This window comes from Siniperca chuatsi, linkage group LG5 (assembly GCF_020085105.1).
Source record: "Siniperca chuatsi isolate FFG_IHB_CAS linkage group LG5, ASM2008510v1, whole genome shotgun sequence".
NCBI classification, from domain to species: domain Eukaryota; kingdom Metazoa; phylum Chordata; class Actinopteri; order Centrarchiformes; family Sinipercidae; genus Siniperca; species Siniperca chuatsi.
In genome coordinates this window covers 11,995,337-12,011,327 of record NC_058046.1, presented here as the reverse complement: position 1 = coordinate 12,011,327, position 15,991 = coordinate 11,995,337, and the positions used below count along the sequence as shown (strand labels likewise).

At 41.4% G+C, this 15,991-nt stretch overlaps 1 protein-coding gene across 3 annotated transcripts in view; it reads left to right on the top strand.

The window, feature by feature from the left end:
• The window catches only part of si:dkeyp-14d3.1 (transmembrane protein 132C), a 137,665-nt gene extending 121,912 nt beyond the window's left edge, over positions 1 to 15,753 (top strand). For all 3 annotated transcript variants that reach the window (XM_044197139.1, XM_044197138.1, XM_044197137.1), the window contains 4 exons: positions 4,198 to 4,406; positions 9,547 to 9,820; positions 11,904 to 12,095; positions 13,907 to 15,753. In XM_044197139.1, the coding sequence (XP_044053074.1) occupies positions 4,198 to 4,406; positions 9,547 to 9,820; positions 11,904 to 12,095; positions 13,907 to 15,076 (1,845 nt within the window). In that variant the 3' untranslated portion in view covers positions 15,077 to 15,753. The remainder of the gene's footprint in view (positions 1 to 4,197; positions 4,407 to 9,546; positions 9,821 to 11,903; positions 12,096 to 13,906) is intronic.
• Positions 15,754 to 15,991: the final 238 nt, after the last annotated feature.

Genomic DNA, 15,991 nt, shown 5'->3' with positions numbered 1-15,991 from the left:
GAAAAGCTCTAAAAACCCACTGTCTGCCACTTGCCCGCCACCAAATGTTAAAAACATAAAGATAAAAAGTTTGCAACTAGCTAACTAGCTAAAAACAACATTTTAACAGCTAAAGAACCAGATATTTCCAGCAGTATGCAGCTGAATCAGGTGCTTCTCAGCTCAAGGACAGTAAACTTCCAAAGGAAAAAAAGTGACTCAAGCACACCGATTGATTTGCAGCCTTTAATATTGCAAACAGACCAACGTTTCAAATGGACAAAATGGACAAAGACATAAGGCAAACACATATATAGTCAACCTACAATAGGTCCTAGATATTTCCCTCAAGAGTTGATAGAGACCAAAAACCGAGCTAAAAGGAAAGTGAACAGTGGCCAAAAACATGACTCCAAATGAATGATAATGTTGCTCCATGTCTGCTGGATGTGTAAATAGGCAACTGTTAGCTAGTAGATTTCCCATTACGACTTAAAAGATGACCATAAAATCAACAGCACAAACACATTCCACAATTTATGTTATGTTATGTATTGATGCGATCAAGAGAAAATCCTCCATCGCCATGTTAACCTTGAACTGTATACTTACTCAAGGTCATGCTATGAGCGGGCTCTTAAACCCACTGCTTCCATTGAGCAGGGATATTAGAATATTTACAGACCTTCCCCTTGCATTTAAGTGAGTGCTGTAGGTTATGCAGAGGAGTCTGAGCGGCTTAATTGCTTCTGTCAAGCCAACTCTGTGTACAAGCCAGAGACAGGCTCACCCTACCATCATGCTACCTACTCCCATCGCTCATATCTGCCGTGGATTGTATCTGTCTGGTGAGTTGTTAATTTCCTGGGCTAGATCCAGAGACAGCCTTAATGTCCTCTGTAAGTATTCTCCCGTTAGCTGCCTAATGTGTCTGATTAATGTGGTAGTGGATCCTCCGTGACGTTTATGATACTTTGTGAATCAGAATGACGGAGAGTGTGTAATTCACAGAGACAGTCCCACCCTCAGTCTGCCACAACACACATGCTGCTGGGAGGGTGTATGAGGGGTTAAAGGGACCACTGATTAATAGGGGGTATCTTTGTATGTTAAAATATTGATTCGGAGCTATATCAGCCAATAATAAAGCACAGCAGAAAGGCATAAGCATGTCAGTGTAATGTGTTGGGATGGCTGGATGTCAGCTGCCATGTTTTCCATAACTGTTTCTGCTTAGATTATTTGGGAATAGATCAAAGAACTGCCAGCAGGCATTTAATTATCCTGTCATGGGACATACTATAGCAGAGCTTTAAATCCCACACTTTACACATTCTTTTCATACAACAAATAAGGGTAAACTGACTTTTTGTGAATGTGGCAAAATAAGACTGATAGGATAAACATATTTGTCAGCAACATCCATTTTATTGATCATTCATATCACTGTTAGATATGGTCAATAAGCCTGACATGGAGCCCAGTCAGGTGTTATCCAGGCTGCAGCTTAATGCTTGTGCAGACAGGTTGCAGAGCCCCAACATGTGAGAAAAGTCGGCGACGAATGGGCTGTCAAAGGCACTTCAGTATCAGCCGACTGAGTGCAGTGAGAGAGAAAGAGCCGAACAATGAGGGTGATAAGGAGCAGGGACTCCTCTGACATCTTTATCAGTTCAAACACACTCTCACACTGGCAAGCCCAATCTGCTCCATGACTGACTGTAGCTAGGGGAGCAACACCGCCCTTGTAGAAATGTTCAAAAGCTTTATTAAGCAACTCTGTCAGTCACTGTTACATTGCAGTGTTGTGTGGCATTAGTGCACGAGCAAGGTACTACTATGTGTGCTCTGTACTCTTTATTGGCTCTAATAACGTAGAGCAAATATCCATTGATCCTGCATGTGTCCACTTGAGAATGCAGGGCGTCAGTTCCTTGATGGTTGGATATATTTTTAAAGTCGAACTGAAATTAAAGTGCATTTTTGCTAAGAAATCAGTGTAAATATCCTTAGTGTTTGTTTTGCCTTGTTTACTTATTTGTTAAAAAATGCTGTTTTATTTTGTTTGATTTTTTTCATTAGTGTTCTGCAGGGGTTGTGAATTTGTGCCAATGTCCTTTTACCAGTAATTTGATTGGTGCGATATTTTTGTGGACTGGCACTATAAATAGTTCATATAGTATATCACTTCAATTCCACAGGACTCCCCATTCCTGTGAGTTTTGACTGTCTGGTCATTTTCCATTACCACAACTGGACCCATGATAGAAAAACAGCAAACACTAGCTAAACCCCTCCTTTCTTTTAAATGTGGGACAAGCACAGCACTGAGTGAGCGGAAGCTGACATGACTCAGCAGTTGTTGAAATAACATGAACGAAAAGTAATGTCTAGTGGGAAGAAGTGTTAACATTGGCAGGCTAGGCTAACTAGGTTCCACTTTCCACGTGGAGTAATCAGTCCAATGGAGTGGTAGACAAACTGAACAGCAAGATCCTCCCAAATGTTGAATGCTATAAAAGGACAAATAGCACATATAGGTCCTAAAGCACTAACAGTACATAACCAGTGCTATGTGGACTTGTTGAAAAAGGGAAGAAAAAGTTGTCTCTCAGCAACGTTGGCCCTCAACGCTGGAAAAACAAAGGGAAAGGAAAGAAAAGCGCCCACCCAGAGACTCAAGGTGTAGTTTCTACAAATATGTCCAATAACTCATTGGAAAAATGTGCACAATAGTTGAAGTATCATCATAGTATATGGAGGAATATATTTCCTTACACAAAAGTGAAAAGATTTAAAATTTCAGTTTGACTTTAAAATTGAGTAAAACTGGTGCAACTGGTTCAAATGATAGCAGGCACCTGAGTTCATCACAGAGCTGCGGAAAGATCCTTTGCATTACGCTTATTTTGAGTGATTGAGAGAATGAATGAATACCTTCAGGATATTATTTTTCCTAAGCATTTACATTCCTTCAGGGTAGCAGAATGCATACTTACCACAAAGGCAAACTTGCTCAAAGTGGAGTTTAATGTGTTGCTGTATTGAAATGTCCATATATGTATATACTTGCATCATATTTATTTATTTACATTATGACAATTTGCGCCTAAAGGGATGCACAAGATGTCTACATGGTGTGATGTGGAAGGTCTTTGATGACTGTTGATTAAACCAATAACATGATACTTGAGTCCAACCACACACTGGGTGTCCAACCACAGTACAGAGTGTAAAATCAATGCAGCAAATCTCCAAATATCTGCTTTTATTCATACAAACCAGCCAAATTTAGTTTCCACAGAAAGTCTACTGCTGGCTTCACTCTAGAGGTGATGTGAAGTGGAGGGAGCTCCCACAAAGCTATAGAATCTGTCACACACAAAGTTTTCTTCCTGGTCACAGAGGATATCCTGCCGCGGCTTCATGATGAATGGCTGTTTATGGTTTTATCTCGCTGTGGAGAAATAACTTGGAAGTAGAAAAAAAGATATTTCCCCAGACCATCTAATTCCATCTGGTTCCAGCCACAGTAGTCTGCCATATGATGGGATCAATAGGATTGACAAAGTGCCCAGAAAAAACAGGGTATCCCGTTTAAAACATACTGATGAATTGCCTCTATGAGTGTGTGTGTGTGTCTGCTGGATATCCCTCTTGAGATCCTCTTTGGCTTTTCATGTATTTTCGTATGTTATGTGTTTGTAGTGCTTGCATATGATAAGGCTTTTAAAGAGTGAGGATTCTGGACATTGACCAAATGCTGGTACCAGTAAAGAATGAAGCATGGGCTTTTGTAAAGCAATTTATGAAACAGATGGCTTTGAATTTGGTCATTTTATCAAGAGACAATTGCTCTCCACTTACTAGTTTCCATCTGTTGGTCCTTCTTTTAGCTGTAGGCAGAACTATAATAGAAGAGCAGACCATGACCTGTTTTCCCTCAGGTTCAAAGATGTCCTTGCTGCCCTCCTCCCTCTTTTCTGTGTGGAGCAGTTAGAGGACCTTTCATCTTGTTCAAAGTAGTTACAGGAATGCTGTATCAGTGGAGAGCTCAGGAGTGTAAAGCCTTATAATCAACTTGGAGGGCCCGGCATACAGTGTATGCTGTACAGTATATTGCACTGTGTAATTCACTGTGTAGTCATCTAGTGCAACCATCAGAGGAGCTCAACTTAAATGCTGTCTCTCTTAATCCTTCCCTCTCACCCCACGCAGGTGTCAGACAGATGTGACTACGTTTTCGTAAATGGCAAAGAGATGAAGGGCAAGGTGAAGATGATGGTGAACTTCACCTTCGGATACCTGAGCGCTCAGCTGGAGCTCAGCGTGTGGATCCCTCGACTCCCCCTTCAGATTGAGGTATCGGACACGGAGCTGAGCCAGATCAAAGGGTGGAGGGTACCCATCATGTCCACCAGTCAGAGGTACAGTACTACATGCATCTGTCAGTTACAGGGCATTGTGTTTTCTTATTTAACAAACGTTGTAAATTTTGTAGCTTATTCACCATTTCTCTGGATTTGTCAGGATGACACTATACCAGAGAAGTAGAAATAAGCAAAAACAGATGTTTTCCTATGTTTATTTACAATAAAGAAATACATTGGAAGGTAGTTGTTTGGCTAATTGGATGGACAATAAGTTGACTCAGTCTTTACATTTACAGTACTTGTAGTTTTTTGCGTAACAATTCAACATTCTGTAAAGTTTCTCATTTTCTCACTTCAGTTTTTGTGTCATCTGCTGTGCAAAGTGCAGTTCAGGCATAATTTCCAGTTATGCAACGAAACAGCATCAGGGTCTTGGACTGGACTAGATCCAAATTTAATAAATGCACTTTGTTTTTTTTTCATGCTCTAACAACAGTATTGTTCTTTTAGGTTTTCCTGTTGGCAACACATACATGCTCATGAGTCAGAGTCCTTTTGCAGCAGCACTCGCTTGGTTTAAGGGCGTAACAAATGGCCTTTATTCAATGTGATTTATTCGATTTCAATCATGGCAGCCTTAGATAAGATAATGATCAGACGTGTGACTGAACACCACTCCACCTGTCTCTTCCTGACTTCAGTCCTACTGACAGTTCTTGGCTGATAACAAAATGGCTGACCTGTGCAATTCAGCTTGTCATTACAACTGGCTTAAGGTGGCCTGCGATTGCGCCTCTTAGTCGTCAGTAGGACAGAACATTATTAGAGCTGTCTGGAGGTCAGCCCTCTCCCCTGGGGTCTCATCACCAGCAACACCTCTGCCAACACCGCTGTGCAGTGCTACTCTGCAACTGTTGAAATCCATCAATTGATGGAGCAGCTATCAGCCTACCTGCAGTAATTACTTCTGGAAAAGCGTTGAGGTTGGACTTGGACTTGGATTCATCCCACGCACCAGTGTGGCTACTCTAATTATCCCTGCTCCCCTCTTATTTTGAGTGACAGAGGTACAGCATTCGACTAATGCCATGGCTTGTCGAGGATGTTGCTTTCCCAGCTGTGGGCTGGTATGCCTTTATCGGCGGGGACAGCCGAGTTGTGTTGTCATTGTTGACGCCAGCAACACTGTTGATGGGCTGCGCAGAGCTTTGTTTCTCCCTGTCTTCCACCCTTCTTTGTTTATCAGGGGATAACAGGCGTGACCTTGCAAAGTAGCACTATGCCTGTTGGTAAGAATGGGCATTGGTCCACTGTCCATAGGCCCACAAGGAACTGAGCCACTGAGCAACAATAGCAAGTGGCAGGACCGTCCTCTATCAGCAAGGCTGGCAGGTCGTGGCCACACTGGGGCGAGAGAGAGATTATACTATTTAGAAATAAATAGACCTCAGGCCTGTAAGTGGGATAGTTGCAAAAGCACTCGTCACACAGTTTTTGACTGACACTGCCTGTATGGCTCACCTCTTCCCTCCCTAAGCCCTGTCAAAACAGGGACAAGATAAGCCTCCACAGACAGCAAACCTAAGTGTAGGCGTAGTACTCAGGCAGGTACCACTCCTTTAACATGCTTTTCAAGATATGTATATTGAGATGCCTTTTTCCCCCCTTGTTTTATAGAGTTTTAATAAATCTAACTTTTATTACTAAATGTTTAATGTTGTTTTTTCATACTGAGTTGTCATAAACTGTGTGTACTGACTGTTCTCTTTCTGCTGTAAAACAAACAGCTATGCTTGAATTCCCTACAAGATTCAAACAATAAAAAACAATCAACCGTTGTCAGATAGAGCTACTTCTGTATATATAGAAGCAGCACTGCCTATTTCTGTCCAAATGACCTTCGTCATGTTATTGTAGCAGAAAATGAAATGCAGCAAAATGCCAAAACAAATACAGCACACGATCCACGGGGCACAACAAAAATAAGCATGACACACACATTAATATGCAGCATCTCCTCTGAAGTCAGAACTGGGCTTGAGAGTGAATGAAGCGGAAAGAAAAATTGCTTTGTGAAGCAGGTTGTTCTCGGCGCGCCGAGTGTGATTTGTTTATTAGATTAACCTTAGATTAGATTTTGAGATGGCTGCATAAGCACCGGCATATCAAATTTATACCAGAGCTAAAATGGTTGGACTTCACTATCAGCTTGTTTACTCCTGTATCCATTACACCAGACTAATACCTGGATATATAAATGTCCTTATAAGTATACTCTTTAAACACTGATTCAGCCAATATGTCAGTACATACTCCTGTAACATCAGTTCCATTTGTCAATTCATTGGCCGTGAATGTCAAATAACACATTCTGTTTAAGCTCAAAACACTCACAGTATGATTCAAAAGGATTTAACCAAAGCAATCACTGGTGAGAAACTTTCAATTACTACCATTGGAATAATTGGAAGATGGTGACTGAAATCATTGGCAGATGGTTTTCTCCTCTGCATATAATATGTAAATGAGTGGAGAGGGTGTCGACACAATAGAGAACAGGAATTTATGAAAGAAGAACAGAAATTTAAAAGAAAAATGAATGTTTGATCACAAATTCATGATTCACAAACCTTGTTAGTCTGTTGGAATAAACAGTGTATCTGAGCAAGTGCTACATTTCATGCAGCTGGTAGTTCTTTTGTTTATATGTGAATTTGAAGGTTGGCCTTTAATTAGCCATGGTGGACTAAGGTAACCCAGGGAGGAAGCTCCATGCATTTGATAAAACTAAAAGTATTATTATTAACCCCATCCTCGCATAGGAATTTGGTGATTGGTCATTTTCCACTTCTGTGTGAAAAATGAAAGTCATAAGCGGGGGAGTTAACATTCATGAATATGCATTAAATGTGTCATGTAGGGCCTGCTTAGGCACAACTGATCTGCTATTTTAATCTAGTGTTACAAGCATTTCTAAAATAGTGTTAAAAATGGAAAAATACAATTAAGAGACTATGCAAAGGCCAAACAGCAGATCTACGAACTGATCCACAGACATCCATCCATCCTCTCAAAACTACAATGAATCTGACCATGTCCTTATTCATACAGTTGCATTTTTTTCTGGTACCGAATCAGATCCTCCAGCAACCAACATACAAACATGTCGACATGCTCCCAGTTATTATATTTATTTTGTTTTATTTTAACTTTGATTGTTGCTTATTCAATCAATGTTAAATGTTATAGAGAATTACTTTGATATGAAGTTTTCAGGGGGTTTAAGGTTACAAGACACAACAACAGAGAAATCCTGAATCCATAGGTTTCTTTTAGTGATCCTACAATATCCACAGTAGAATCATTTCTTCTGTGAATGGCTGTCATTAATTTGCATGTGAAATCTGTCCTGCCAGCGAAGGTTTTAAGCCCTTAACTCCTCTCAGCTTTCTCTCAAGCATGCAGCTAACATCTTTATTCCCACAGCCTTGCATGCAGTCGATTTCACAGGAGATTCAAACAGAAAGTGACAAGCAGGGTGGATAATTACAATAAAAACAGTTTAAGAGATTCATTTATTTCCTTCTCCCTTTTATCATGATCACAACCTTTGCTAGTGTGTGTGCATGAGAGAGAAAGAGAGACAGGGGAACAAATGACCATGATTAGATGGAAAAGCGGGTGCAAGTCTACAGTGCAGTATATGATTAGTAGTTTTGTTGACAAAGCACTTTTCTGTTTGCAAGTGTCCCAACTGTGCCCCAGTGAAAGACTGAAGAGCTGTAACAGCATTTATTCTCCCAGATCGACCGTTGAAACATTGCTTTCTCAACATCTCGGGGTGTTTTATCTGTTGTTTTTATAAAGTTGTTTGTTGAAGCAAAATAAAAAAAAAGACAGTTATGGGCAAAAACTAATGATATTGCAGCTGTATTGTAACCATTTAAACCTAGTTTGTCATACTCAAAGCAATTTTCCTGGTGAGAAAGAGCTGAGCCTCTGTTGGCTGATTTGTCGCCTAAAGTAATAAAATTAGATTTGCTAGCAACCGAGCAATCAGGGAGGCTATTAAGTAAAGCAGTAAGGAGGTGTATGCACATTCCCAATCCAGACCGGGTGCTCCAAAATGGTGAAGCAGAGACACTGAGAAAGAAAAATGATAGCCATACGCTGGATTGATCCTCTCTTAGTGGTCTAATCAACAACACTGCATCATTACTTGAGCCTGTATGAGTTACACTGGTGTGTGTGTGTGTATGTGTGTGTGTGTGTGTGTGTGTGTTTGTTTGACAGAGACCAGTTTAATTAAAACGCTGCTGATAATACCACAAATCGCACATCAATGCAGAGTGCAGTGCTGATGTTTTCTCTTCTCATGTATAAAGTATATATTTAGCAAATACAGTATGCACATGTACCGCAGTTATTTTAGGTTCTGCCTTTTTTAGACTGTGATATAGCAGTAACCACCAAGTACATATAATTACGTTATTTAATGTAATTAGCTTTGACATGTGAACTTTCTATAATGTTTTAATCAAAGTAGCATACATAATGAACAAGACTAAGAGTCTGCCATGCTAGTGGCTCTAAATGCTAACTTCAGCATGCTAACATGCTCAAAGTGATAATGCTAACATGCAAAAGTGTAGCAGGTATAATGTTCACCATGTTTACCATTTCAGTTTAGCATGTTAGCATGCTAAAATTTGATAATTAGCACTAAACACCAAGCACAGCTGAAGCTGATGGGAATGTCATTAGTTTTTCAGTTATTTGGTCATAAACCAAAGTATTGGACAAATTCAAATTTTGACTGGATGATGGTGCGAGATGAAAAATCAGAGGAACACTATAGTTACAATTTGCTACAATTCAACCTGAGGGGGACATTAATGTTTGTGTCAAATTTCGTGGGAATCCATCCAACATTTGTTGAGACACTTCCCTAAAAAACACAAATGTCAACCTCATGGTGGCACTAAAGGAAAAGTCAGGGTAACACCAAAGTTATTAGGATTCATCCTCTGGGGACCACTGTCTGTACCAAATTTCATGGCAATACATCCAATAATTACCGGTAAGTAGTTAGTTGAGATACTTAAGTCTGGACCACGCCGCTAGCATGGCTAAAAAAAGATTCAAGTTGCTCCCAGTTTGCACATCAGGTTGTTTTTTTTTTTATCATTACCAGGTCCACACGGGACAGCGAGGACGAGGATGATGAAGACAGACGTGGACGAAGCTGCACTCTGCAGTACCAGCACGCCATGGTCAGAGTCCTGACTCATTTTGTAGCTGAGTCAGCTGATCCTCGAGGCCAGACCAGCTTCATGCTGGGCACTGATTGGCAGGTCGACATCACAGAGCTGGTGTGGGACTTCCTGAAAGTAGAGGACCCCCAGATTGCACGGCTACTGGACAGGAGGATACTGGTGGGACTCGACATGGGGATGACTACTATCCAGGTAGGCCACATGTTAGCTTTAGGGGTACTGCGTAAAGGATTTGATGTGTAGCGTTTAGAAATATCACAGTACTGTTGACTAATTCCGGTTTATTACAGCTAGGATGCTATTTTCATTTCTATTACTAATAGTAAAATTTCATTCACAAAGTTAATTGCTGCGATCTGGGAATGCACCAGGATCGCTAAAATGAAGTCTGTTGGGGCAACACGAAGTGTTGACTTCCTGGCTCAACTTTTACTTACTGTACTTTCCGTAGTTTTTCACACACACTGTTTACCTGTGCAGTGAGGGATTTTTGGTGACATTTCCTAGCTCACTTTCAGTTTTATCTTTAAACAAACTTGTTCAAATAATCTGGCTGAACTGTTGGCTTGTTTACAATCTGTCTGATTGTCTGACTGCTCATGTTTCCTGCCCACGTTGTAGCATGCTCTTGATAACACTGAATATGCATTCTGTCTTTCTACTATCTGCCATTGCAAGAATCTCGCAAACTTCAGTGATATTTATGTTGGAAGATCAGTGCCTGCTTCCGATTATGTGATTCTTGTACAGATTTCTACCAAAATCTGATGAAACACAACGTAAAATGCAGTGCAGAGGGCATTGGAGGCTGCCAATGATGATCTTGGCAAAGGTCACCATATTACTACTACAGTCTACTTTTAGCAATTACAGAATATAATGCTCTGATTATTCTAATGTCTCAAAACTAATATGGTAATGATTTTATTACTGTTAAAGTAACACCACATTGGTAACATTCAAATTATTTGAATTATTATATTAAAAAAATGTTATGAAAGCATTAAGTAGATTTTACTCTACGTCACTATGGTACAGTAGTCTGTCAACGCAAATACATGCTAGAATAATGTACTGTAGGAACATGAACATATTGTTTATTCCAGGGACAATAACAGATGCCACTGTCACTGCCACAGTTTTAGTAGACAGGTGCTTACTGGTGTGTCACAGCCTGTACTGCAGGCTCTCAGCAGTGAGTGCGTCCTCCCCCTCGGCCCCACTTGGTTTGTCAGGCTCTTCAGGCTAACTGGATGAATATCAGCCTCCTAATGACATCTATGCGAGTGAGATCTGCTTCCTGGTGTCGAGGTCTCATCTATCTGTCTGTGTGCAGATGTGTCTTCACCTTCACAAAACATCCACGCTCTCACAAAACAAGCACGAACTAGAAAACATGACGAGTGCGAAGGTCTGACAGCTGTGACTACCTGTGCCACCCGCCACACAGACTGATGCATGAGGAGACGTTTATGAAGATATGCATGCAGAGAATGTCACACGACATTCACATGGCATTCGTCATTAAAAAAAACTTCCAGACTTCCTGCTTCTGTTTTGGGGTTAAAGTGTGCCTTTCCTATAGATAACCAGTATTAATCAATGGGAATGGATTCTCACCTACAGGAGTTATGGGGGTTGGATGGCAGCCAAGTCGAGTTGTTGTTCAGCCTGAGAAAAGAGATAAAATAAAAAGTAGGTTCTGTGTCATTTTGCATATCGCGCAGGGGCTTTTAAGCCTTTTATGTTAGATGAAGCACTTGAAAAAAAATTCTTAAATCACCTATAACCGTTTTTTCCATGTCGGTGACATCTTCACTGCTAAGTGCTCATTGATGTGATGTTTTTGCATTCCACTTGCCAGGAGTCACTTGTCAATCAAGTGGCATGACCAGTGGTGACTTATTTCTGCTTGGATTTTCTGTTGATGAAGTTTCTATAGGTATTATGGTGCTCTTTTTTTCTCTGTTCAGCTACTGTTGCTGTCGCTGCTGATTTCTCCTGGGAAAGACTTCCCCAACCCTGGGTATTTAGAGCAGGAAATGAAAAAGCTTTCATGAACAGGCACTATGTTTGAGTCACTATTGTAGAGTAGCACAGCTGTAACTGATCATACCAGAATGTCACAGGTTAGTGCTTGACAATCACGTATTTGAGGGGAATATTGTGGAAGAAAATCAATTCTTCATTTTTTCCTATTAAAATTCCTTTAATGCAGCAGTTGTAGTCTATAATCTCTTTCCTTCTCTTTTTTTCTTGCTTTTGCACCTCCTAGGTGCTGTCTCCTTTGTCAGACTCAATCCTGGCAGAGAAGACTATCACAGTGGTGGATGACAAAGTGACCATCACAGAGTTGGGGGTCCAGATGGTGACGGGCCTCTCCATGAGCCTGCAGCTCAGTCCAGGAAGCAACAGAGCCATCCTGGCAACCACGACCACACAGGAGGTTCTGCAGAGTGCCAAACAGGTCAGTAATATATATAAGCAGAGCTGCAATGATTAGTTGATTAATCGATGGACAGAAAATTAATCTACAACTATTTTGATAATCGATTTAGTCATTTTTCAAGCAAAAATTCCAAACATCTGCTGTTTCCAGCTTCTCAAATGCGATGATTATCTGCTTTTCTTTGCCATATCTGATAGTGAACTGAATATCTGTTATCTTGTTTTTGGATGTTGGTCAAATAAAACAAGCAGTTTGATTATCACCTTCACATCCCTTTAGGCTGCAGGAAATTATGAAGCATTTTTCCCTATTTTCTGACTTTGAGCTTTATAGCTCATGTCTCTCTTAGCCACCACGGTTGAATACAGAGCCTCCTTTACAAAAATGATGGTGATTTGGCTCTAATAGATTAAAAACAAAGACCAGTAATTATTTGCAAACGCTATTTAGTCAGGTCTGATTAAGATAGAGAATGATGTTAATTTCTTTTAGATTAGTAATTATCATATAAAATTATTCTACAATGGTTTGATAGCCATTTGATGACAGACAGAATTTTATATACTACTGAAGCCAAAAATTTGCATTCTGCAACCTTGATTACTGTGCTTCCCAAAACAAAAGTCTTACTTCCAGATTCCATTTCACACTATCAGGGGCCTTGAATGAGCAATTTTACAATCAAAGAAAGTGGTGAGTGTGCATGTGCTCATGTACACGTGTCTATTTGTTTGTTCCACACCATCCCTAACCCTCTTAACTCCGAGGCTTGAAAGCCAGAGTGTGACAGAATGTGTTTCTTTGGGCAGCTAATAAAAATGGTAGCTTAATCTCAGAGCATGCAAAAGCAACCACCACAGCTTCTGTACCAAAATATGACTTACAGCCCAGACTTGGCCGTTCTGTCATATTTTGCTTCCCTTTCTCATTTGCCCTCGCTGCTCTCATTGTGGTCTCTTTGATCTACCCATCAAGCCCTCTCACAAGTTCTCTGAACTGCTCCTTTACGTTTCTCTTCACCTTTTTCCTCCAAGTAAGGAAGGAAGGATGGGAAGGCCATTTATCAGCCCTATCTCCACATGCAAAGTGTGAAGATAAGAAGGCAGTACTGCACTGTTAGTCCTCTGGTGCCAGTAATTAGGGAGCATTGACAGACCACTGTGGGGGTGTACTTGTGCGCCTTTGGGGATTTGTCCTTCCGAGACATTAAAAGACAAATTGTAAAATTGCGGTAGAAGAAGGCCTTAAGATGCCTACAGTATGTATGGCAAATCCTCATTGGCATGAACAATGTTTAATATTACTGTTTGATCTTTTCCTCCTATCTTTTAATCTGTATCCCCCTTAGCTTAGAGAGTTGAGTTAGCAGAACAAGGCGACTTAGTGAGCTTGTATTGGACTTACAAAGTCTTCCACATTTAGAAAGCTCCATAGTTGTAAGTCTATGTGGTGCATTGACAAAAGGAAAAATTTCATGCAAACAATCCTTGTATGTCTCTTTTTTTACGATTCACTATACTCCTGAGAGTAAAAGCCGGCGGCAACAAGCAATGGGATATTACAGAGTTCCTGAACAACACTTGGTTAATGCTCTAACTACCCAGCAAAGAGGCCATACAATTTCATATTAATTTCCGAGCTAATACATTAAAAACAATTTTATCTGTTACAGTCTGTTTCCATGAAATAAGGCTAGATGCAATATTTTTGCACTATAATTTCCATTCCTTTGTAATACCAAAGAACAACATATTGTTCATGTACCACTAACTATTTCTTTTCTCTGTTTCTCTCTCTTTGCATATTGTTGTGTGCATGTGTTCCTGCAGGAGGCCTTGATCAGCGCCTGGCTACAGTTCAGTGACGGCTCTGTGGCTCCTCTAGACCTATACAATGCTGACTTTTTTGTGCTGACAGCCACCTCCCTAGATGAGGAAGTGGTGACAGTGCAGCAGAACCCCTCTTGGAAATGGCCTGTCATTGTGACAGAGGCGGAGGGCCAAGGCCTGCTGGTCAGGGTGGAAATGACCGTTTGCGAGGTCTGCCAGAAGTTCAAGCGCCGCAGCATCCTGGCTGCAGGGAACTGTAACGTCAGGGTGAAGTTTGGTCATAGTGAGAGCTCAAGGGGAGGGAGCAGCGACTTCAGCCCCGACGGAGACGATATGGAGAACAGAGGCAGGCTCTCCCCCTCCCAGGACAGGACCGGCCTTGACACCCACTACTATGGCAGCTCCATCTCTGGCATGGAGGATGGGGTGTTGAGGAGAGCCACCACCACTAGAAGTGCAATAATGCGCAGACCCAATGGGGATAAACTTTCAGATGATGGTAGCCAGAACATGCCAGTTGACTTTGCTGACTTCCCTGCACAAGTGGACCTGCCCCGTGGCCGCAATATGGACGATGACCTCATTCAGACTGCTCGTGGGCTCACAGACCTGGAGATTGGCATGTACGCCCTGCTGGGGGTCTTCTGCCTTGCCATCCTGGTATTTCTTATCAACTGTATCTCCTACACCCTGAAATACCGCCACAAGGAGCTCTCGATCGAGGGCCAGGAGAACATGAACCATGCCCACGATTGGGTGTGGCTGGGGAACGAGGCAGAGCTGCTGGAGAGCCAAATCAGCCTGTCGCCTCAGCGGGAAGAACAGACCTCGATGATGGACTCGAGCAGCGGCCTCGAGGAAGGCAGTCACTTGCTGAATGGAGGCTCGGCACAGAAAAACGTACAGGGCCAAGTGCACCGGGCAGCAGACACAGGTTGTATATCCAAGGACAGCAAAGGAGACTCACCCACCACCAAGAGGAAGCGAGTCAAGTTCACCACGTTCACCACCATCCCCTCGGACAATAGCTACCCCACTGTTAACACACTGACTGGAAGCCACAGCCAGGACATTAAGTGGGTGTGCCAAGACATGGAGCTGGGAGATTCCAAGGAGTTGCGCAATTACATGGAAAGGTTAAATGACAGTGCTTTAAAAGAGGTGGCATAATGTACTGTGTGCACTTGTAGGAAACTCACCCTTATGCCTTTCAGAGGAAAGTGGGTCTGAACAGAAACCGGACCCCTGGTAGGTGAAAGAGGAGGAAAGTTACTTCAGTCACCCCAAACTGCCAAAGGGTCATATCAAATTTAAGAGGATTGTGATGATTCCACAAGTGACTGAATCACTAATGAAAAATATGTAGACGAATAAGGACGTCAGGTGGTTCTTTTTTTTCATTTGTTTATCAGATGATTACCTTTTTATCCTAATTTTATTACTACAGGGTTTAGATCGAATCAAGTAAGGACTAATCTGCAGCAGCTATGACCTGTGATATTCAGACGACATGTAGATTTTAAATTGAACAGTAACATGAGTAGATAGATGTTTTCGAATGTGTGTGCACATTAAATGGTTTTGGAAGTTTTGTAACATTTTGGATATTAGTTTCCTACGCCAGATCCTTATTCTATGGAAGAGTTCTGGAAAGGCCAAAGCAAGCGAAGAGAAATTTCTGCATGTCGTTGGAAAAAAAAGGCACAACTTTCCGGCTCATTCTCATCCTCCTTAACACGGCAGAAGACCTGTTATGTATATACCGAACAGTCTCCAAAGCATTGTATTGTTGCGCTGTATATTGTATTTTCATAACATTTAAGAAATACACAACAATGTCAAGAGTGTGTATTAGTTTTTATTGACTGCAGCAGGAGCCAATTACACATTCATCTTTGTATCGAGAGTATTTTATGACATGCAGTTTACCCACAAGCCACAACACAATCTGCTCCCCTTTAATGCTGGCTGGTAGAGGGAGGCAGTGGCCATTAATACTCTCATCTCGTCTATTAGAACACAGTACCCCAACATGACAGCCAATGTATGAAGGGGCTTTTAAACTAAATGGCTGGACAACATGGT